At 37.6% G+C, this 24,551-nt stretch overlaps 1 protein-coding gene across 3 annotated transcripts in view; it reads right to left on the bottom strand.

Annotated features, from left to right (window-relative positions):
• HBS1L (HBS1 like translational GTPase) overlaps nt 1-23,183 on the bottom strand; it is a 79,146-nt gene extending 55,963 nt beyond the window's left edge. Inside the window, exons 1-5 of one of the 3 annotated variants that reach the window (XM_058566238.1) lie at nt 23,005-23,183; nt 19,365-19,430; nt 11,754-11,882; nt 8,493-8,687; nt 5,069-7,264 (exon numbers count right to left, since the gene is read on the bottom strand). In XM_058566238.1, coding sequence (XP_058422221.1) covers nt 5,793-7,264; nt 8,493-8,687; nt 11,754-11,882; nt 19,365-19,430; nt 23,005-23,047 — 1,905 coding nt within the window. In that variant the 5' untranslated portion in view covers nt 23,048-23,183 and the 3' untranslated portion in view covers nt 5,069-5,792. Of the gene's footprint in view, nt 1-3,123; nt 3,937-5,068; nt 7,265-8,492; nt 8,688-11,753; nt 11,883-19,364; nt 19,431-23,004 lie in introns of those variants that run through there. The other 2 variants (XM_058566237.1, XM_058566239.1) reach the window with 2 other exon arrangements.
• Between the last annotated feature and the right edge of the window lie 1,368 nt (nt 23,184-24,551).

Below are 24,551 nucleotides of genomic sequence, written 5' to 3'. Positions count from 1 at the left end.
AACCAACTGTGTACACACACACAACATCGGATGATATAAGTGCTGTGAAGGACAGCAAAGTAGGGCTCCAGGGGAAAGGGACTGTATGTATGGGGTGATGGTAGTAAAAAGAATACAGTGAGCATGGGTGTACATGAAGCTTCCGCTACCCTAGGATTGGGAGTAAAGTGATATATAAACTACTACAACCTGAAGAGTGATTAGCCAAGGGAGAAAGGGCTGGTGAGGGTACTACAGAAGCAGAGGAAATTCAGGTAGGTCTTCTTGGATGGGTTTAGGTAGAAGTACAAAAACAGAAACCAGTTCATAAAAGCTCTTATAAAATAACTTGAAGGGTTTAGACAAGGGAACAGAAAATTAAGAGCTATATTTTAGAAAAGTTACTCTGGTTATAGTGTAGAAAGTGTTTGGAGGCAAATAAACTGAAAAGTAAAGAAACCAGTTAAATGTTGCAGTAACTTTGCCCTAAGCTACCGGCCTCTAAGAGAAAAAGTAGCAATAAGGACTGAGAGTAGTGAGTCAGCCAAAGACGTGAAGACCGTCCTCAACATTTGCTAATTCGCCTACTCACTCAAATTTACTTCTAACCCCTTGCAGCACTTCTGCAGTCCCTTTCCGACCAGGTGCAGAGCAGCAAAAAACCTGAGTTGCCCAACATGCACATTCCCAGCCGAGGTCAAATAAGGTGACACTCTGCCTTCTTGTTTGAGCTCTCAGACTGTAAACAAGTGTCCTTTTCATGATCTATTTAGTGCCATGTTTTTCACATTGAGATTTTAGTTGATAATTTGGCTGTTTAAATCGGTCCCCAAGAGTAGCAGGGAAGCACTGTCTAATCTTCCTAAGCACAAGGTAGCTGTGATGTGCCTTACGAATAAAAGACGTGTGTTACAGAAGCTTTGCTTGGGCATTAGTTATAGTGCTGTTGGTCATGAGTGCAACGTTAATGAATCAATAACATACAAATAATATATATTACATAAAGAGTCTTTAAACAGATACATAAAATAAGGTTATGTAGTGACAGGTTGACAAAAATATTGTGACCAGAGGCTCACAGGAACCTAACCCAGTATTTCCTGTAGGAGCAACGGTTCAGTATTTGCTAAGTCTATGTTCCCATATTTCATTGTGCTCGCTAATTTATGACTTTATGAAACACACCTACCACAAATATAACGACAATCAACTGTATATATACATACATACATTTACTTATTTGTAAAGCAGAAATACAGGACTGGTAATCAACTGTAAGAAGTAAATGAGGGAGAGAAAGTAACGATGATGCTACCTAGGTTTCTGGCTTAAGCAACTGCAAGATGGTGATACTACCAATAATGACAGGAAATAGAGATGGTGGCAGCTTGGATCAGGACGGCAAAGATGCCAGCTTTGGAGAGTGTAATGTTATGTGTGCCACACTGTAAGAAACATATTATGTGTTTAAGTACCCATATGCCCTCTCCTCTGAGGGTAAGAATCACACCTCTGTTCGTCTTGGTATATATCTTACAACTAAAATGATGCTTTCTTTTAAGTCATATAATATAAACCAGGCATGTCAACATTAGAAATGAGCACTTGATCAATTCTTTCACCTCCCACTGCCATCTTGGCAATTATATTACCAATATTCACCATAACCTATATTTTAATAGTGTATCTATGTGAGTCCCAAAAAGTAAAAATATATAAAATTTTACCTTGTGAAAAGCAAGAATTCTAAATGACAAATATCTTAGAAATACTTCACAACCATGTAGTTTGTTTAATTTGTCTACAGAAACATAAAGCAGTACTTTTAGCATAAATTATTAAAATACTATTCTGAAATATCAAGCTTATATAAAAAAATCCTAATGGATAAATTGTGATATGTTTTCACATTTGAATTAAGAAAATCACAGAATTATAATTTATTTCAATCTAGCTTTTATGAAATGTATATAAACACTCAAAATGTGACAAGTTTTTTATACCCTAAAAATTAAAATTACAATATACAACTGCATACACTGAGTTTTATATAGTTATTAAAAAAACTACCAAAGAAATTCATATTAATCCCTCCTTGTCTAGCCAACATCATCTTTGTTTATGGAAAACAACTTCTCGGCTACTACAAAACTGATTTTATAACCAAATATATACTTGTGTGAACACAAAACAGAAAACCTGTTGATACACAGTTCCTCCTCAATATACAACTGTGTACCTGTTTACTTGCAATGGTCGACATACAGATTCAGGGTAATTTATTTATTTATTTTTTTTTTAGCAACAATCTTTAACTTTATTTATTTTTTCCCCCCAAAGCCCCAGCAGATAGTTGTATGTCATAGCTGCACATCCTTCTAGTTGCTGTATGTGGGATGCGGCCTCAGCATGGCCGGAGAAGCGGTGCGTCGGTGCGCGCCCGGGATCCGAACCTGGGCCGCCAGCAGCGGAGCGCGTGCACTTAACCGCTAAGCAATGAGGTCGGCCCAGATTCAGGGTAATTTAAAAGGTAAATAATCATCTAAGAATCTATTATTTTTCTCTTAACTGTGTTTATCTAACAGTGCTTCCTTTTACACACAAAGAAAAGCACTGGACTAGTTTTATCCTTAGTGTGACAATTAGGTGCATGACCTCCCACTGAATATTAACAATTAAATATAACACACTGGGAACAGTTATGACTACTTATGAGAAGAAAAAGGGTGCAAGAAAAGTTCAAGGAGGACTCAAAGCTAAAGGGAGGACAAGAGGTTAGAATGCCAGTTTAGGAAATAGGAAAAAGGTAAAACAAAAAAGAAAAGTTAAAGTGCTCTGCACAGAAGTGAAACTCTGGTTCTTTGCAATTAATGGTAAGATGAACCATAACCTAAAAAGCCAACCAAAGACTTCAGAATGCAAAAGGACAAAACCTCCATGATCTTTTCAAAAACAAAAAAACACGAAGAATAAAAATGGTTATTTTAAATGTCTTTTGTATTTTATATCATTTAGAATGTAATTATATTATTTCTATTCCTGAAGTAAAATATTAATGCACTTAATCATAAGGCAAATAAAAATGGTTTTGTACTTCAAAATTGATATTTGAAGTGGAAAATAAACCAAAAACACTTAGCATACCTGAGCTATCAAGACAGCAGTCAGTCAACAAACAGCAGCTGTGCAGAATATGCACTTAGTGAGAGCAACCGTCGTCAATAGGAGCGCATCCGTGAACAAGCAGGCACTGGTCTCTACCAAGGGCCAATGGCAAGGGTGGAAGGGGCGGGGTTTTTCTTGATTCCACCCTCTGAATCTCAGAAACTGTGGCACTTCCTTGGTCAATAGGGCAAGTGCATGTCATGTATATGCCTGACAGACCAGTAGACATGACAAGGGAAATAGGGAGACATTTAAAAATTGTTACCTTCCCTATCACCCTGGAATACAGAAGTTTTCCCCCTAAAGAAACAAGCTCATAAACGGTAGTTACAATCCTAATCAACCAACAAAGGGAGACCTAGCTTACTTTACAAGATATACTATATATGGCTTAAACAGTGTTGTATTTGCACTTGAAAATTAGTTTGTTATAAAAGAAGGTAAAATAACAGTAACACTGTCCTACCTCAGTATGGGTTAAATAAGTATTTGTGAATTCATGTGCAAAGTGGACTGCTTCTGTGGCACTTAATCGATCAGGAATTATCATCAGTTCCAAACAAACTCTTAGAATACGATTCACTTCTAAGTTGGAGACTGCCTATTTATAAATCTATAAATCTATTTGATGAGTCATGTACTACTAGTTCAAAATTACTAAAATGTTTGATTAAGGTTCAAGACTAGAAAAACAACATCAGCAGTTCGGGTAATTCAAAGTTTAAAACTGATCCTAAACTATAACTTGTGATTTAAATGATCTCCTAAGCATCAGTATGATGTGCAACGAAATACGCAATTAAAAACAAAACAAAACCAGGGACCGGCCCCATGGTGTAGTGGTTAAGTGCACGTGCTCCGCTGCTGGCAGCCTGGGGTTCAGATCCCGGGCGCACACTGACGCACCGCTTGTCAAGCCATGCTGTGGCGGCGTCCCATATAAAGTGGAAGAAGATGGGCACAGATGTTAGCTCAGGGCCAGTCTTCCTCAGCAAAAAGAGGAAGACTGGCATGGATGTTAGCTCAGGGCTGATTTTCCTCACAAAATATAAATAAATAAATAAATAGATAGATAGATAGATAGATAAATAAATAAATAAAATAAAATAAAAACAAAACCAGAAGACATCACAAGAAAGTGGTCAAGGAAATGACAACATAACGCTGGCTTAAGCTTTCCCACCAAGACACTGGATAAAAACATCGTACACAGCTAAAAATACTGGAATGCCATTCTGAAAATAAATAGAAACAAGAAATACAAAAAAAAATTATCACTTGCATAGTGAAGTAGTTGCCAGAGAAAAATATGTCTTTACTGGGAAAAGGCTAGTTATTTTATTTTCATTAAGAAATAACATTTTAAATACTATTTTCCTTCTGCAAGAAATACTCCTAATATAACAGCATCTTCTTACACAAAAGACCATAATTCCTAATTAGTAATTTTCCCTGGTACTCCTGATTACTAGAAAATATGAATTATAAATTCAAGTTATAAGTCAGATGTTACTCTTAGCATTAGTAATTCCTTTCATTCTACTGATTTCTTTCTCTAAGGCAGTGGTTCTCAAGTAGAAGTAACACATTAGAATCACCTGGGGACCATTTTGAACATACATATTCCCAAGCGTCATCCCTCAGAGATTGATTCACCTTGTCTGGAGTGAAGCCACAGTATCTGTGTTTTGAAAAAATTCCCCAGTGATTCTGATTGCGAGTAGAGAACCACTGCTTTAAGGGATGGATTATATAGTTGTTCTACTGACTAGGAGAGCTCTTATTTGGTCTGCCATTGCTGCAAGTTTGTCATTGTATGTACACAGCTGTCAGTAGCAAAGAGGAAAACTCCACATTTCATTACTTACAGTAAAAAAAGTTTAAAAGATCTGATAAAATCATCTATTCAAAGAACTTACAACCATACTTGAAAACACTTTGCATAGATTTATTTTAAAGTATGCATTTAGGACAAATGATTTTGAAAATGTATAAAAATAATTTATATATTAATCCAACGTCAATATTTACATGGTCCCTTAAAGGATTTACATTTTATTATCGTCAGAAATGTATTTCAAAAACCTCCACAGTGTTTTTAAAAGTCAGGAATTTTAAGATTTTCTAATAGAAATATTTTAGTATTCACCTACAGAAAAATAATGAAACTGGGAATATCACTAATATTTTAAAATATAATATTGTCTCAGCTATGCTATATGCTACATATAAGAAAAATCTTTATCACTAAACTATAATAATACCAAGTGGAGGCATTTTCGTTTAAGAACAAAGCACAAAAATATTTTATAAAAGAAAATGTCTCATTATAAAAACTTATAAATTTGAATGCTTTAAACAAAAATATCTGAGATTTGATTTCATAATATCAAGTTTCCATATGCACTTTGTAAACATACACCCATTATAGGTTATCAACTTAAATAAAGCCAGTTATCACTAAAAAAAGATGTAGTAAAAAAAATTTCAGTGCAAAAATGTCACCTAAAGTTATCAACTGACTTAAGACAATTTTAATATAAAAATCACAACTTAAATCTCATAAAGTAACACTATCAACACTTTAAATTAATTTAAAATAAAAAGCTCTACAGCAGTTATAAAGTTAACAAGTTTTCCTTTTGTTACTATTCTCTAGTAAAAGCTTTCTTTTGATGAGCTTTTACAATGTCATCGGGGGAGGCTGATTTGAAATCAAATGGGGTTATTGCTATGAGAGGACTTATTTCTTTGTCCTTCACGTCTTGAACTTGTCTGCTATAGAGAAAAGCCTTATAGAGTTCAAGGGTGCGTCGCTTGCAGCTTCTCAATGGGTAACGAAGACACAGTGTTGAAGCAAAAGCTGAAGGTCTGGCAGCAAGGGCCTTGGTCCAAGAGACAGAAAAAGGTGGCTTCCTAGTCAGGAAGCCTTTACTGCTTCTCTTATTATCCTTAGTGGAATTGGAATTTTTCCCTAACTTCAAACTTAGAACTTTAGTTCCTGGTGTTGGAGCAACTGATTGGTCTGCTACAGGTTTTGGAACAAAACCTGGGGTTTTTATAAGGACGCTAAGATCAATATTTGAATCTAGCCCAGGTGACCTCATTTCAGATAAACTGAGCATAAAGGAATCTTTCTTAATCTGAGAGTTGTCTGTATCAATCGTTTCTGCAATCAAATCAGAAAGTGACAAATCCTCAAGGTCTTTTGTAGGAGAAGCTTTACGAAATGCCAAAGATGACAGAGATCCTGTTAATTCTGATATTCCAGTTGAAGACTGATACGGATTTGCTGGTTGTGACAGGTGAAAGGATCCCAAACTTAGATCTGTGAAACTGGCAGATGACTGGTTGCAAAGATCTGATAAAGGAAAGTATTGGCTTGGCTTGTTTTCTTTGTGTTCCTGAAACAGTTCAGCTAGGGATGGACTTTCACATTGGGAAAACTGCAAATTGTCATTTTTTAAAACGTAATTCTTGGCACTTTGTTCAACTAAAGAAACACTTCCAACTTCAGTCATTTTACTAGCATTTAAATTATCAAGAGCTATATTTTCCAATGAGCTAGTTAAAAGCAAAGGATTATTTAAACTTTCTAAGCTTTTTTGTACTGGAATATTTTGCAAATCAGGTAGTGAATCATTCTGAATAAATAAAGAGTTATGAGGTACTGTCTTCTTTACCATTAAGGATTTTAAATCTGGTATTCCTTTGAATGCAGAATCATCTTTGGAAACACATTCAGATGCATGAGGTCTTAACAAATCAGCATCTAGACTCTTTGAAAGTGGACTTTCCAGACTATCTGTGGATGATAATCTGACTGACAGCTGACTTTTACAAGAATCTCTTGGCATATCATCAATTAGGTCAGCTAGCGACAGTTCTTTTGTTAACTTACATGATTCTAGTTTCTTTTCACTTTTAGGTCTGTCAAGTTTCTTTTTTTTATTGAGTAAATAGTGACTTGGTACAACTGAGGAATTATGATATAATCCATATTTTGCTACTGGGCCAGAAAAATCAAAGAGTTTGCTACTACAATCCAAATGGTGTGTGGATTGAGGACAAAGGTATTGAACGTTATCAGATGAAACTTCAGAGGAAGATAATAAGACTCCTTACCTTCCAAGAGCCATTAATTTTCAGATGAATGGTTGACATATGCAGAAGACAGTCACAGCAACCAAAAAGAAACATGAAATGAGGCATTTAATTACTAAATGATATTTTCGATTATGACATGAGTAAAGTGATACTTGATCATTACTTAATAAAAAATGAACACTTTAAGGAACAATAATAAAGGAATTTTACCTCCCTTTAACCATCTAAAGTGACCTTCATACTTTGTTCACCGATATATACAAATGTAATACCAAGTTAGTCAATGTTCTAATTTTCACAAATTTCATAATGTGAGGTTTTAACATACTTATAGTCAGGATTGGCTCAAATTCAAATCATCTAAAAAAAACCAATGGAAAGAACTAGGTTCACCTTCCGTATTTTTACTGTATTAAAAACAAGTAAACAAATCACACCCCATAATTTCTACCATGAGCTGAGATAAACTATTAATATAGATGATATATTACAGACTTATTCTCATATTGGTCAGTTAAAAGTGCATCCCCCCCCAAAATAAAAATTTTTTAAACAGAAAATAAAAACCACCTTTATTTCACTGTAACAGACTACATACATCTTTGCTGTGGCAAAAATCTAGTCCTCAGGTTACAAGAAATATCAACCCAGTTAAGAAATCACCATGCTCCTACTGCCAGATATCATACCAATTAACACAAAGGTACCTCACTTCCCTTCTTATGTCAACTAATTCCAAATTTAACCCCAAATTCTATAAATTTAAAATTAAAGGTCTATGAAATGCAACAGTACTATAATTATGATATTTATGATACTTAAAACTAAACTACATTTACATCTGCTATAAGCATAGAGGGATTTTTTGACATTAATTATCTGGCTATTAATTTCCATGTCCTGAACCATTAGAGTTAAAAAACAACAACAATAATTAAAAAGCTCCCCAAGCCACTAACAAGAAGCAAAAAGTGTCTTGTCTTGTTTTTATCTGATTTTATTTCCCCATATTCTGTTAGTTACGCAAACAAGCAGGAGAAAAAAAAACTGGCTTTACCAGAGGGAAAGGTAACACAGCACTCAGTTTAAAAATTCACAAACTAGAAAATGAATTGATAGTAATCAAGAGTTACCGTAACATGCAAAATGTTCTGCCCATTTTTCTTAACAGCACAAGCAAATCAAAGCCTCTTTTAAAGCATTCACTTAAAACAACTAAAAGAGAACAAGTAAAAGCATACCTTTTGCCACCTTTCCTGTAGATATTGCTCTCTCACTCCTGACATTCAAATTCTGTAGTTTATCTTGTTCCAGAACCACCGACAAAGCCTTCTGCACATCAAACTTGTTCTTCAGAATTGCTTCAATCAATGTGTCGTCTGGCACACCATCTCCAAGTATCTCTCTCATGTGATTGAGGCAGGAATAAAGACGAGCTAGAAGAGACAACAATAATTAAAAGCTACACTATATGGTGTCATGAAAGAACCCTCGATCTTCAAAACTGAAAAAAGGATTTGAAACTATGGTAGGATGTTCGACTCTCCTTTTTCCTTGGCAAAAATTATTTATAATGATTATATTTTTATCTACAATATACCTATCTTCCCCTATCAGAGGAATAATTTCATTAATTAAAAAATCACTATAATAAATGTCTCCTAAATAATAATGACTAATGCTTGAAAAAAGTGTAACTTGTATACACTAATATCTATTTTTAGTCAATGATGATGATGTCTGCACTGATGATTTTTTGCATGTACAGAAAGGGAGGGATGGTATGGGAATATTTCTAACTTGTTAGTAAACCCCGTTAATCACTAAATATATTTCTTTCTTTTTTTTTTTTTTGTGAGGAAGATCAGCCCTGAGCTAACATCCATGCTAATCCTCCTCTTTTTGCTGAGGAAGACCGGCTCTGAGCTAACATCTATTGCCAATGCTCCTCCTTTGTTTCCCCCAAAGCCCCAGTAGATAGTTATACGTCATAGTTACACATCCTTCTAGTTGCCGTATGTGGGAGGCGGCCTCAGCATGGCCAGAGAAGCGGTGCGTCAGTGCGCACCCAGGATCCGAACCCGGGCTGCCAGTAGCAGAGCACACGCACTTAACCGCTAAGCCAGGGAGCCGGCCCCTAAATATATTTCTTAAATTTCTTAAATTACTACCTTCAATTTTCTTTCAGGCTAACTCCAGTTTTCCCCAGCCAACTAAATTCATCCTTAATAACTCTTTAAAAATGGGCAAGATAACCTTACATAAAAATGCCATAAAAATAAGGAAGTCCAGTAGTTTAAGAGAAGAATGGGCATTCATTTTAAAAATAAAAAATTTAAATCTGAAAGTATGATATCTCTAAGGATTTTTATTTTCTGATGACTACATTATTCTAAAAAGTAATTAGTAATAATATTCATTATTGATAGTAAATTCCATGAGAGCAGAGGCTTTATATCCCTAGATCCTAAAATAGTTAGTACCTGGTACCTAGAGGCCACTGAATAAAAATGGATGAATACATTCATTTACACCTGTATAGCACGTGACAATTTTCAAAATACTTTTATATATTTATATCTTTTGTAATCCTCACAATAACTCTATGACCCAGGTGTGTCACGCAAACCCTAATTCATAAAGCTAAGATGACTGAAAATCATGGCACCTTTAAGTGAGCAGTAATCAAAACAGAACGCAGGTGTTCTGTACTCCACGAAACCATTTCACAGAATGCACTTATATTGCATTTTACATGCTTACATGTTGAACAAGGAATCTATTGGCAATACCCTTCCTTAAAAAAAAAATTATTTGATACTTTTTTCATTGCTCCCTTTTTTAATTATTAAAAATAAATTCCTCAAATATTGGGTAATTCTGCTTTGCTTGAGTCCAAGATAACTTTAGGCTAATAAGCTATACTTGGAAAATTATACCTATTTCATAAATACATGAATTACTGAAACTGGAACAGAATGTTTAATATAGCTAGCATCAGGGCCCCTTCTAATTAATTACAGCAACTATTTTATACACACACACAATGAGTAGAGAAATGGGGTCAGACCATCTTGGTTCGTACCCTTAATGCCACTTACTAGCTGGTGCAACCTCAGCCAAGTTACTTCTGTGTCTCATTTTCCTACCCTGTAAGATGAGGACAACTGGCCTCATAAGGTTCTTGTGAAGATTAAATACTTTAATACCTGAACAGCACTGAGAACAGTACCTGGAAAGCATTTAGTAAAGGTTAGCTACAATCATTATTATGGTTATCATGCAATTACTTAGGTACGTCAGGTGGGAACAGTTAACTTTCATTCTCAAACTCACCTCTGAATTTCATACCTCCTTAACCATTCTGAGGAAGAGCAGAAAAAACACAAGACTTCTACTCTATTCCTATCCTCCCACCCCACAATGACAACTATAACACTTTCTTTAAACATACAATCAAATACTACTGAGTTTATACAGCAGCTCCTTTACAAACTTTTATCCAGATTATCAAATGTATTTGCAGAGTTGATAAAGAAATTTTTTAAATCTGTATGTTTTCTCCTTTTCTGCTTTCTAATTTTGCATATTTGTGCTTTCTCTCCATTCTTCTTGATTTGGTTAGCAGCTGATACATATCTTACTGATTTATTCAAAGATCAGCTCTCAGATTCACACATTTCCCCTTTCTGTTTTCAAATTAACTATTATAAATTTTCAATTTAAAAACATTTATAGAACAAAGCCACACTCCAGAGAGAGAGCAAAATCGGCTCAGCCCTGCTCACTACCAACAGATGGCATTACTGTTATATGGCCACTTTAGTTCTGCCACATCGTTCACCAATCTATGACTTGATATGTTTGAAACAATGTCATGTTTGAAATTTATTTATAAAAGACCAAAGCCAAAATACAAATATCTTTGTTAAAATATTTAACAGAATTGAAAAGAAGCAAACTCAGAACCAATGTCATTACCATTTACGAGTTCTCTCTTGAAACTTAATTTACACAGATAAGCTCAATCAGGACTTGTATAGTGTTATTCTGGACTCACAACTTTTTTTTTTTAAAAACCTAGCCTTTTGGAACCTAACACTTTGCTAAGGAAATGAGCTTCTGTAATCTAATCATAAATTCTACATAGAGCTTATGAAACAATAAATATTGCTAAAAGAAAAAAATCACTGCAGCTTCTCTAAGAAGATGAGATAATGGGATAATTCAATCAAAAATTCAAGCTACTAAATAACAGTCAATCAATTTCCAACCATACAGTTAACTATACACTCTTCACAAAATATACTTAATAAAATGTAAATTTTTCTTGAAGATATGATACATTTGTACCCGTACTACCCACAATCACTATTACGAACAATTACTTGTTCATAATTTTCATAAAATTGGTATTCACTTGATAAAATTGGTAAATTCAAATATATTAATTATTAATCATGTTTGGATAAGAAACACAGATATACTACATTTTACTATACCTTGATCAACTCCACTTAGCTGATGGTTCAAAAGCAAATTGGAGGATTCTTTTAGGTCTTCATAATCATATTCTTCTACTGGCTCAACAACTGAAGGTTTGTCACGTCGTGAGTAAATAAACTGAGCAGCTAGAATATAAAATGATTGACGAATGTTATAGTACAACCATTTCCCACTAACTTTTTCTTTTTTTACAAAAGTTACAGTAAAAATGAAAGATTCTGACCTTCCACCTACAGCCATTTACCCACATTCTATAATAATGGATGAAAACAAAAACAAAGACAAAACATATCATACCCCAAATCCTGCTCAAATGTCCTTCCTATTCATTAGCCTCTTATAAGCATCTTCTTTCCTTTCCTCCTTCTCCAAATCCATTCCACTGAGCTTACTTTCTCCAGTTTTCAAAAGCTACCTTTCCTAATATCTCATCTTTGCCTACTACTCCATCTTCCCTGAAATTTTCTCTTTGTTGGTACAAATATTTCAAACTTCATATCAAACTTGCTTGTTTGCATAATTAAACAGACTAGGTTAATTTTCACTTTCCAAGAATTGCTAATTTTGCCTGAACCCATGAGTCGACCAAAATCATAGGCCTTAACTTCTGAACAACTCATACTTTCAATCATACGCTAACACTGTACACTACTATCATATACCTAACCGACTTTCAGACAGCAGTCCGTGCTAGTCTGCAGTAGTGGCTCTGTCACCACTCAATACGTAATCGGGTATTGTATATTTCATTAAAAGGAGGAAAGACAAAATACCAAAGTGCCAATATATGCCTGAGTCTCATCTATGAAACACACGTGGGCAAAGGAAAAAATCACCCACGCCCAAAGAAGTGTCAACTCTTCCACCTCAGGTAGAGATCGACTGAACTCAACTCCTGACGACTGTGTTCAATCATGAAGGAAAAAAATTAAAGAACAAGTAAAGAAGGACAGAAATATCAATACAGTATTCTAAAGGCAAGGTGTCATTAGGGATTTTATACCATTTGGCCTTCTGGAAGAGCACATCAAATGTTAAGTCTATTGCTTTAGCATTCCCACATCTGCCTGTTGTGCACATCTTCAGGAAGGCAATATCCATGAAAGTAAGGGAAACTAACTACATTCAAAGTTTAGAGATAATGCATATATAGACCATAGATAACACTATGGCTTATGTGTAACACCTGTACTCAGAAGGCCATGGCATAAGTGCTTTCTACTCACAGTATAAATCAATCATAGTCTTACAGATTAGCAGGGAAGGCAAAGAAGAAAAACCTAATGACATTTTTTAAAAGCCAAATGAGTAGTACAGATAACAAGCACTGCAGAAGCACAGAAGAGTCAGTGATTACTGAAGACTGGAGCAGTTACAATAAAGGGAGGAAGATGTCAGAAAAACTGAACAAGAGGTGCAAGACATCTTGGACAAGGAGAACAGAATAAGAGAAATACAGAGCCGTTGAGAGAATTCAATCTATTCTGCTATAATGCATGTGTCCTTAACACAAACTAGCTCATACCAAATGGTAAATAAGGGAATGATGAGGGTGTCACATTCAAGTTGCTTTGGTTTATGAGACTGTTCCCCCAACACTTCAATGTTTTGCACAATAGCAGCAGGTACAAAGTCCAATAGCACCAACCACAGAATATTATACCGTAATTACACTGCAGTGCCAGACAGCCCCACATTCTTCCTCTTGGCTCAGTCTGGCCACGTGTCCTGTCTCTGCCTGCTTACTGCCTGGCTCTCCAGGATCCAGGAGCATCGGATCGTGCCTTTGCAACATTACTTGTTTGTTTCAACTCTTTCTTACACCTCCTTCTATCAAGCTTTCACCTTTTTTTTTAATGTAAAGTCCTATATTTACTGGAACATTTCTTTATTAGGAAGTTAATGTATCTTTTCAAATGCGCAAGCATTTTTATTAAGATGATTACTGCTTTTGCTAGTACTTTACAGGTTGAGCTGCAGAGATTATGTTATGTATATATTCCTATTTTTCCCCCTCTTGTGCAAAAATGTAACACTGCCATTATAAAGTCAGCATGGCTAAATAGTGAAAGGGTCTCTTTCATAGATTCTCTAAGATGATCACTTTTTTCACATTAATATCTCAGAATGAGGGATGTGTCTTATAATCAAATGGCATCCTAGCCTTAGGTAATACCTAGACTGATAACCAATTTTTTTTAAGCAGTACATAAAATAATGATATGTCTTACAATCCGTGGCATCTTAGATTTAATGAAATGTGGTAGTACTAAAAAATGTAAACTGGGCCATTTTGTGCCTGGTGATTTACAAATTACTCTCCTTGCTGCAAAAAACTATTCTGTTAGCCTAAAAGCAACAAATAAACTTCCCCCAACTTCCTCTCATAGCTCTAAACTGGGAGGAAAAACCTAAGACAAACAAAAATTAAGTGAGGCAAGAAATCAGATACTTTCCTCAATAATTTTCACTTAGGAAATATAGACAAGGAAGAGGGAAGTTGTCATTGTCCAGACTTCTACTCTACCTCCTAGGAGCTATTTTTCCTGGGAGGGGTTTCCGATCCCCTAACCCACACACAAATCCAACTCAGAAACCCATACTGCGGCTATGGTTTCAGAAGTAGTGATGGCTGGATTTGCCAGGAGTGGAGAGGGAAGGAAGGAGGGGAAATTCCCCAGGGAAAACAGCTACTGGGGGGAAAAAATGGTCCAAATCTTTGAAGATGAAATGAGCGCCCAAAAGGCAACAAATACAATAAAAAGAGTGAGAGAAAAGCAATGGAGAGAAAATGCTATTCTTTTCTAAATATTTAAATCACAAACTTCGATGGTAATGCTTTCGGAAAAACTGGACACCCACAGAGACTGTCAAAATTTAAGGCATTTTGACAAACATAAAAGTTCAAAGAATTCAAAACCTGACTCCCAAAACTGCCTAAAATTGTTTCCTTAAAATAAAAATCATGTGAGCACTCATTAAAAATACAGCTTTCTAGACTTCTTCCGCTGGAGATTCTGACTTAGTGGTGCTGGGATGGGGCAGGGAAGCTATATTTTTAAAATTACTCCCAGTTGACTGGTATCATCAGAGAAAGTTAGGAAACACTGGCCTACATGTCTCCCCTTCCATCCGCCCCACCTATGGTCCACTTTATGTACTGGCATCAGTTACTTCCTAAAATACTACCCCCTTACTCAAAAACCTTCAGTAAGCTGACACTACACACCTACAATAAAAACTGCTTCCACAGTTTGGCACCTATTTCCCTTCCCAGCCCTCTTTCCCTGCTGCCACTGCGTTAACCATGTGGGTCTTCCCAAACACGCCTCACTATGAGGCCACTGCTCAAGCACTGTTGCTTCCTCTCTCTAGGATGCCATTCTTACTCCCAAATTCACCAGTCCCACTCCCATCTCCTTCCTGAAGCCTTCCCAGACTCCTTCAGGCAGGACTATTTCTTTACTCACCATATAGTTGTAGCATGTTGTGTGAACAGGACTTCTAGCAAGCTGCCACACACCAAACTAATTCATAAACTTATTAGCATGGGGTTTTTCTTACACGTTAACTGATGCTCAATAAAAATTCTGAGTTGGAATGGACTGGGAACGAGGACTACAATCATACACAGAGGCCACTGGACTGAGGTGGCTCTAACGTCTTGGTGGCAAACAGAAAACTAAGCGAAAGTCATGCCTGTCAACGCCCCAGGATTAAGAGCAAAGCCAACCACAAAAAGCCCACTAGGCTTCCCCAAATAATGCAGCCACTCACGACACAACCAATCCATCAAATAATTTCCTGGCTCCGCTTCCGCGTCTTCTCTAGAAAACCTCACCCCCTGCTCCTGTCGGTGCAGCACTCCTAACCACTTTCAGTTTGGAGCTGCCTGATTCAAAGTGATGTTTGCTCAAATAAACTCTTAAAAATTTTAATATGATTCAGTTTATCTTCTAACACTTCTAATTAAATTAGTTGAAACAAAATTCATAACCGTTGAATTTTTATATATAGGCTCTTTTTGCTATCCCCAGCTCCTTGATGTGTGCTCAATATTCAGTATCAAAGGCAATCTTTCTAAAGGAAAAAAAAAGCTGTAATGTTTAGAAATCACCTTTCCATCATGAAAACTGTGCTTAATAGAGTTCAAAAAAAAAAATACATGTGCTGATGAATTTTAGAGAGAAAATCCTATTAAATGATAAAGTCACTCAATTATCAGAACTCATTAGACCATGACTATGATCATCTCTTCATTGACATTAGCTGCTCCTTTAAGAACAGAAAGTATCCTAAAACTATTCATCTTTCATTGAAAATCACTTGGAAAACATACCACTAAAGAGGAAAAGTAACTTTCTCATCTGATATTATTGATATCTGATATTATTATTTATGCATGTTCTGAAAATTAAAAAACCCAAAACCAGGGGGCTGGCCTGGTGGCATAGTGGTTAAGTTCGCACGCTCCACTTCAGCAGCCCGGGGTTTAAAGGTTCAGATCCCAGGCATAGACCTAGGTACTGTTCATCAAGCCACGCTGCAGCGGCATCCCACATACAAAACAGAGGAAGACTGGCACAGATGTTAGTTCAGTGACAATCTTCCTCAAGCAAAAAGAGGAAGACTGGCAACAGATGTTAGCTCAGGGCCAATCTTCCTCACCAAAAAAAAAAAAAAAAAAAAAATCCAAAACCCGATGCTTTTGTTAAAAACACCAGTTTGCCACAGAAGAAACTCAAAACCATTTGACTATCTCCTGCTTTGATAAAGTCAGTTGACTTCTTGGTGTGTACAAAAGTAACTCTCAAAGAGTCAGACTGTCCTGGATGTGAACCACACAGAGGACACACTCCAGAGCTGTGAGAGACACAGGGAGATGCTCTGACCTCAAGAAAGCGAGGCTATAAATGCAGATCTCAGAAAAACACTCCCAGAATGCCTGACCTTGTGTACTGTTAGCTCATTACTCAAGATTAAGCACGATTCATCCAGATAAGCCTTGATAAACGAATGTGTTAACCTGCAATATTAAGATATCTTTCAGTGGTCCCTCTCTCTATGAAGGCTTCCACTCTTGTGCAAGTAATATTCAAAAACTTCCAAGTCCTATAGACCTCAACTCCTATAATTACCTCCTGAATCTATTTCCAAATCCAATGCTACCACCCCGTGTCCTAAACAAAGCAAGCATCAGCATACCCTGGAGGGCTTGTTAAAACAGGAGCTGTGGCCACCCTCAGTCTTTGACTCTGGCGTGGGGCCAAGAATTATTTTTCCAACAAATTCTCAAGTGATGCTAATAATACATGGACCACATTTTGAGAACACTGTCCTAAAATATCCTCATCTCCTCCAGATGAGTATACAGTCTCCTATCTCATCCACCTGCATCCACTCAGGGACCGCCTTCAATCCAGTCTCTACCGTAGAAGAGGTTTTTTAAAAGCTCAAATCTAATGATCACACTCACTTCATCTTCTCAGTTTCATGAACATGACCTGCCGTCTACTGTGCATACAATATGAGTGATGAAGTTAGTGCTACCACATATCACTTTGTCACCTAGTCCACCGTGATGGTGAATTGCAGGGTTTGCCCAAAGGGTTAACCCATCAAGTTTTTTAACACACTGCAAATGGCAAGTGCCCGGGAGGTTCCTTGGAAAAAGTGAAATTTCTTTTATCCCCTAATCACTACAAAATGTCAACTTTTGAATCTCTGAATGCTGATTAAGCCACCTATCAGCTTCTAACCCAGCCTTCTTTACTCTGCTTTGTGATGCTGGGGCTGAAGTCTCTGTGAAGCACATTTCTTCTTTGAAAGCTGGCTTACTTTTAGGACCAGCCAACAGGGAGATGCTAAAGGGAGACTCGAAGGCCAGAGGAGGAAGACATATGCTCCCTTCCTTTCTGTTTCTTGTCTGGTCACCACCACCCCAGCAACACTTCACCTTGCAGAAGCAGTTTGTTCCAGTAATAGCAATTAATATCAGTTCACAGTTTTTCCAAAACTCCCAGAACCAGCTTCACAGTGTCCTGACCCACATCCCCCAGGTTCCATGACCAGCCAGCCAGCTAGAATTCCCTCTTCAAAAGGCTGAACCCCAGCTTCACAGGGCCCCTTCAGAGACACCAGAACCAGCCATGTAGTGTCCCCTCCTCAGAGGTCTGAGACCCAGCTCCACAGGCCCTCCTTTGCACTTCAGAGGAAAAGCAATAAAGCAGAACCCTCTCATCACAGGTCTAAATCTCAGCTCCAAGGAGCCTCCACAGTTTCTAAAAGGTTGGTTTCAACCTCATCCATTTGTTTCTCTAGGAACTAGAGATGGTAGATGCTGCCTGAAGTTACTACTTTCTTGATACTTTGGTTGAACATTTTGCATTTTTGGTTCTCTAACACCTGGTTAACAACTTTTTATATTAAATTCTCTCTGGCAAAATAACTAGTGCAACTTTCATCTCCTAACAGGACCCCGACTGGTAACAGTGTAACATTAAAGGAAGAAAGAAAAGGTCTTGATTAGTTAAGGCCAAACAAGGAAAGTACAAATAAAGAGCTAGGTGCATTTCAGAGCAACAAAGAACAAGAAACAAGATGACAGGAAGAGTACAGGTGCTAAGACAACTTTCAGAGCACCTACCCCTTTATAAAGAAAAAGGAATTCTACAATGTCAGAAAGGACACATTTGGTCTTCAGACACTAAAAGTGAGATTAAAGCAGATACAGGTTTACAGGACAGCTCAGCAGACTATAGCGCATTAAAGACAAGGGGGAATCTGATGGAAATGTTAATTACATTAAACCTTTAAACTTGTGGAAAATGAGTTGTATGAATTATATTTATGCTGTCCCTAACTATATTTAATTGTACCCCATTTTATGGAATAGTAAAATTGAGCAGGGCATCTTAACCAACTGTTTACAGAGTAGACAAAAATTTGAAGACAGATGTATTGTTAGAGAAATTAGTGAGAGAAAGGTCTCTGGACCAAAGACTCAGTCTTGTTGGAAAGAACATACAAATTTCTTCTTTATACGGTGGCAAAGAAGAAATCTTTCAGTAGACGAGACAGAAGATGCAGCTCTGACGTGGAATCCTACAGGAATTTGAACTCTAAATCACTCTGTGGCTCCATCAGAAGTCTAAACTACATGTACTTGGTTTATTCACCAAAATGTTTAACAGCAGATAAAGTACTGTATGAAGGGAAGTCTATAACACCTCAATGTTTCTAATACCCAAAAGATTCCCAGGAAAATTAACTGCTGTCTGTCTTCACAAGTTTTAGACTTTCATTTTTGACTAAATTACCATTTCAGTACAATTTAGATTAATTGCATGCTGGAAAGAATATTGGAAAAGCCACAGTTTTCAGAATTTTCTTCCAATTGTTTAAAGCTAAATGATAGAATCAAACCTTTAAATTCTACTCATGGGTAAAGAAATTATTTTATACATCTTTACAAGTTAACATATAATTATCTTTTTAAATGCTACACAATATTACAGTCTTACAGAACACTCTACTCCCAGAATGACAATAATACATAACATTTTTAAACACCCATATAATGGAAATTAATTTTTTTTAAAACTCACCTGTTGATGGTGAAATACAATAATCATCCTCTACAGACTGGCCATAGAGATCATCATCTTCAAAATCTAAAATAAAAACACAAGACATAAATTCATTTACAAGTTCTTTTTATATTCTTAGTTACTAATGCAAAAGCATCTGAATTCTCTCCAAAAGAAATTAAATTGTTCATCAAAATTAAATGAACTTGGGGAGGCTATCTTGGTGGCATAGTAGTTAAGTTTACACGCTCTGCTTTGACAGCCCAGGTACAGACCCACATACCGCTCGTCAAGCCATGCTGTGGCGGGGTCCCACATACAAAATAGAGGAAGACTGGCACAGATGTTAGCTCAGGGCCAATCTTCCTCATCAAAAAAAAAAAAATTAAACTAACTTGGAATGTCTACTTTTCAAAAAAATTCTAAATTTTACCCACAAGTTTGACTTTCTATATTTATAAAGACAGACATGGTTCTTCAGTTTTTAAGCTAATTGGGTTTTATTTTTTCCAAGTTTTCACCTCATGTGATCAAAAAATAATAATCCCACAGAACACATATTTGAATAGTCTTTCCAGAGTTCACAAAAATCTGAAATGAAATCCATCCATTTTTTTCATCAAGTGCCCTCTACAACCAAAGCGTTTATTTTTCATACAACTGACTAACACAAGGTATACAATCAGACAGGAAGGCAGTTTTCCTTCACGTAGAGCTACGTAATTTCAATGAAAACCATCTTATCCTAACTCCCTTGTGTTCACTCTGCTCAGGCTAAATGGCCTTTCCTCCCACTGACTAGAAAATGCTCTTTAACCAGATTTTCATTAGGCTGTTTCCTTCCCCTAGTTAAGGTTCCAGCTCAAAGGACACCTGTATGCAGAAGTCTTCCCTGACCACCCCTGCCACTTTTACTCTCTAGCACACTCCTCCAACTGACTGTCTTCAAAGCACTGTACCTGCTTCACTCCCTGAGACTCTAAGCTCCTTCAGGGTAAGACACTGTGTAGCCAACTACCTGGCACATAGCTGGCACAAATTAATACATATTTTATTATAAATTAATGAATCAAACAATTTAAAACTAAAAACCCACAAAGAACATAAATATGTTTACATAAATGTATTTATTCATTCAACAAATACTACCATGGACAATTAGAGACATTTAGGGTACAACAGTGAGTGACAGGTACATTCCCAGATCCCTACAAACCTAAAATGTAACCAGGAACACAGAAGAGAAAACGGGCAATTACAAAACCACACGACAAGTGCCTGACATGAGAGATACAGAGCTACTGGGAACACACATATGAACAACAAAAATAGAATGGGGAGTGAGGTGGCTAGGGAAAAACTCCCGGGAATATAATATTTAAAACAATCCCAAAGGATGGCTAGCTAATTTCTGAGGGTATTCATGCAGCAGGAACAGCATATTCAAAGGCGGAGACCAAATGTATACAGCAAAGAAAAATTAGCTAAATACCACTATTGGATAAAAGTGTGTAACATCCAATAAATTATTAGATCACAATCCCAATTTAATAACAATTTATTAGCAAATAAGCCATTCACAAAAAATATTTTTAGATATTAATGACAAAATCTTTTTTACTAGGTCAGTTTTTCAATACTGAAATTGACCCTAAAAGCGCTACACTATAAAAAGATGAAGAGAATTCTTTCCTAGGATTTTTGTAAAGTGGTTCTTTTCCCCGACAAAAATTCTGGAGTATTTACTGCATGTGAAGCATCGGAGTAAATATCAACATAAAGCATAGACCTTGCCTTCCTGGCACTTTTACACCAGTAGCTGAGGTACTCACGTGAAGTACTACCCAAGTTACAGAGAAGGACAGTGCGCGAGTTAAACAGAGGAACCAATCGGTTTTGGAGCACAAACTCTCTCTAATCAGTTATATGACTTTTGAGAATTTTTAAATTATTATTCTCAGAGTACAAGCGCAAGCTTAACTGGGAAGAAAAGAAAGAAACTGGACTCTTAAAGTAAGTATAACTTTTATTCGCAGGAAAAGGGGATGGACCTCTTATGCTACAAGGAACAGCTTGGTTATGATGTCATCAATTGTTCCAAAGACACATGACACCACGACAACCTGACCTGGGGTTGCCAAGAAGAGAAGATATGTAGCACTCACTCCCTCAGGCCAAGCACCTCTTCTCCAGGAAGCTTTCCTTCACATAGAAGGCCTGCTTAAACTCCCCCAACCCACTCTGAATAAGTGGCTCCCATAGCACTGTGTGAGTCCTTTCTGCAGCATCTCATACTCTAATCATCTCCCTCTTAAGATTCCCTCAAACATCTTACCATCGGTCCCCAAGCTTGGAACAGTACTCTAAGCACTCAGTTAATGAAGAATAAGCACTCAATTAATGTTGGTTGAGGAAATGATAAATATTTATTTAAAAAATGAATAAGTAGTAATTAGGCCTATTCACGTTTTTTGTATCATACGTGCAAAAATATGTCGTGGGCTAAAGTCATTTCTCAGGTAATAACCGTCACATGCAATACTTACCTCCACTGCAATACTTAGGGCGGCCTGCATTCTGAAGTGAACACCAGGAACCTAACGTGTGCCAGGATGACTGGGTCCCAGGCTCGAAACGTAGCACAGGGTGTTAGCTACCCTCGAGGGTGAGAGCACACTGATGTTCTAGAATAATCTGCTGGGAGTGTCAATAATAACCACCAACATATTAAGCACACTACATGCTCTGCACTTTACAAAGCAATAGGTCTTCACTCCTCTGCTGCACTCATTCATATACGTTTATAATTTTAGTTTGTATGATGCTTGGTGATGCCTATAATTATCCACTGCATAGAGATGCTATGCTTGTCCTAAACATTCTAACTCCTTGTAAACGCCTAGAGAACATTCATATACATGTTTTTTCCTTTTATTTCATTTTTTAAAATCAGTAAGTCCTTTTCAAAGCCCCCTTCTAGTACCGCTTTTTTTTTCCATTTCAAAATACATTTACTTTGAGAATCATCAACCAAGAACTGAGTATACCCCTCAGATCATCTGATCGACTTATTCCTTGGGCCTTTTTAATATCTATCTTTTCTACCGTCTCCTAAGTTTCCAATTTAACTTGAAATTCACAGAACGTAAGTTAATCAGTTAGATGAAGCCAGGTTCTGCACTAAACGTGTGAACAAACACAAAAGACTGACACGTAGCTCTAACAGGCACAGCAGAACAGATGAATGCAACCTTTAAGACACCCCGTGTTTTACAAACAAGGAACATATGGCACTTCTGAAATGGGGGTCGGGGAGGAGGAGCTCGACGCAGGCGGCGCGCCCCGACCCGGGAGGGCAGGGGAGGCAGGAGGTGACGACGCTTACGTGCAGGAGTCCCCGGGGCCGACCTCCCACACGTCGTCCCGCACGCCGCCGGGCAGCGCGGCCCCCGCCCCAAACAGGACCGATCCCCGAGGGCAGAATCACCGCCCAAACAATGCCACCGCCGGCATCGGGGTCCCGCCGTTTCCTCCAGCCGAGCCTCCTCTGACTCCTGGCCCCTCCGACGGGACGCTCCCAGAGCCCAGGGGATGCCAACGGGCAGGGAGCCCGGCCGGGACGGCGACAGTGACCTCCCCGCATGACCCTGCCACCTACCTTCGTCGTAGTTATAGCCTCGGACATTCCGATGCCGGGCCATGGCGGCGGAGAGGGCGTTCGCCACAGCCCCTGACGAAACACCCGCTCAGACACGGACAAGGCGCCAACTGCGGCCTGGAGAACACCGATACGCCATCTTGGCTTCCGGCAGGCCTCTGCGCCGAGCGCCTGCGCACGCGCGACGTCTTACCTGCGCACGCGCGACGGCAACCTCTAGGGGTCACCCGCCTCCCCCGGGACGCATGCGCACTCACGCGCACGGAGATTGCGTTTCGGCGTGGCCCCGCCCACAGACTGCGTGACTGACAGGAGTTTCAAAGGGGCGGAATTGCACCGCCCACAATTTGTTGTTTTGGAGCAAATTTACGAGCCGGATCCTTTGATCTATGCCCGTGTTCCAGATTATTTTCCGAGTTTAGTTTCTGATAATGTAGTGAAAAAGCTGACTGTGTGCTGAATAAGAGCAGGGACCTTGTCTCATCCAACTTACTTTCGTCTTTGAGGTCTGCTTAGGGACGTAAGCATTAACTAACTTGTGTACATTTGTTTTAAGAATCAGTCCAAGCGTTAGAGAGGAAGAAAGGACCCTTTTTAAGTGGGTATATATGGTTAAATTGAGAATCTGGCTGCAGTAGGTCACCGTGCTTTCGTGTGATTCTTAGTTGCACGTATGTGCTCCTCTTGCACTAATGCCTCCAGTAAACGACCATCTGCCCTTGGCCGTGTAAACGGTTAGCAGCAGCAGCATGAAGAAGGATTCATTGAGCCTTCTGAACACACGATCATGTGTAACATAATAAGAGTATTAAATATAGCTTTTTGGACACAGTACTGGCCTTGGATGGTAGTGATGAACGTTGATGAATAAATCTATAACCGACTATTAAATGTCCTCACTTCTTAGAACACAAAGTGAATGATGCCATGTAAAAAACCAACCTCATTATCATACTAAACAAAGTATATTTCAGTTTTAGGTTGTGTTTTTGAAATGGTGATAACTTTACATCAAAGGCAAATCTCAAATTCTAGAAATGAATTAAAAGCTTAATCAGCTTTCTATTATCCATAATAGAAAGAAATGAGAATAATACACATTCAATTCATATCTTTGTTTTGAAATGTAATTTATGCATGCATTTGATTGTCTGACTACCGAATGTTTGTTCTTATCTTTGCTATTTAATGTATCTCCAAGACAAAATTTTACACAAAAATAGATAGTTGCTAATTTTACATTGCTTATGTGTTTTCTTTATTATACGGTTTCAGATAATTTTTATGTTGCAGCCTATTTCTTTGTCTGTAAAGTGGAGACAGTAATAGTATCTAACTCATGAAGTTGTGAATAATAAATTAATTTATCCACGTAAGAGGATTTCACACAGATCTTAGTACGTGCTTTAAAATATTAGATGTTATAAAAATACAAATGGCAGCTTCCAGCCCACTGTGACTGCCAATTACAAGCTTCAGTATAACTCAATGAGGTGTGAAGTGGATGAGTTATAAATTGACTACATAAACAAAGTACTATAGGAGCA

Source organism: Diceros bicornis, chromosome 23 (assembly GCF_020826845.1).
Source record: "Diceros bicornis minor isolate mBicDic1 chromosome 23, mDicBic1.mat.cur, whole genome shotgun sequence".
NCBI lineage: Eukaryota > Metazoa > Chordata > Mammalia > Perissodactyla > Rhinocerotidae > Diceros > Diceros bicornis.
This window is presented reverse-complemented; position numbering and strand designations above follow the sequence as displayed.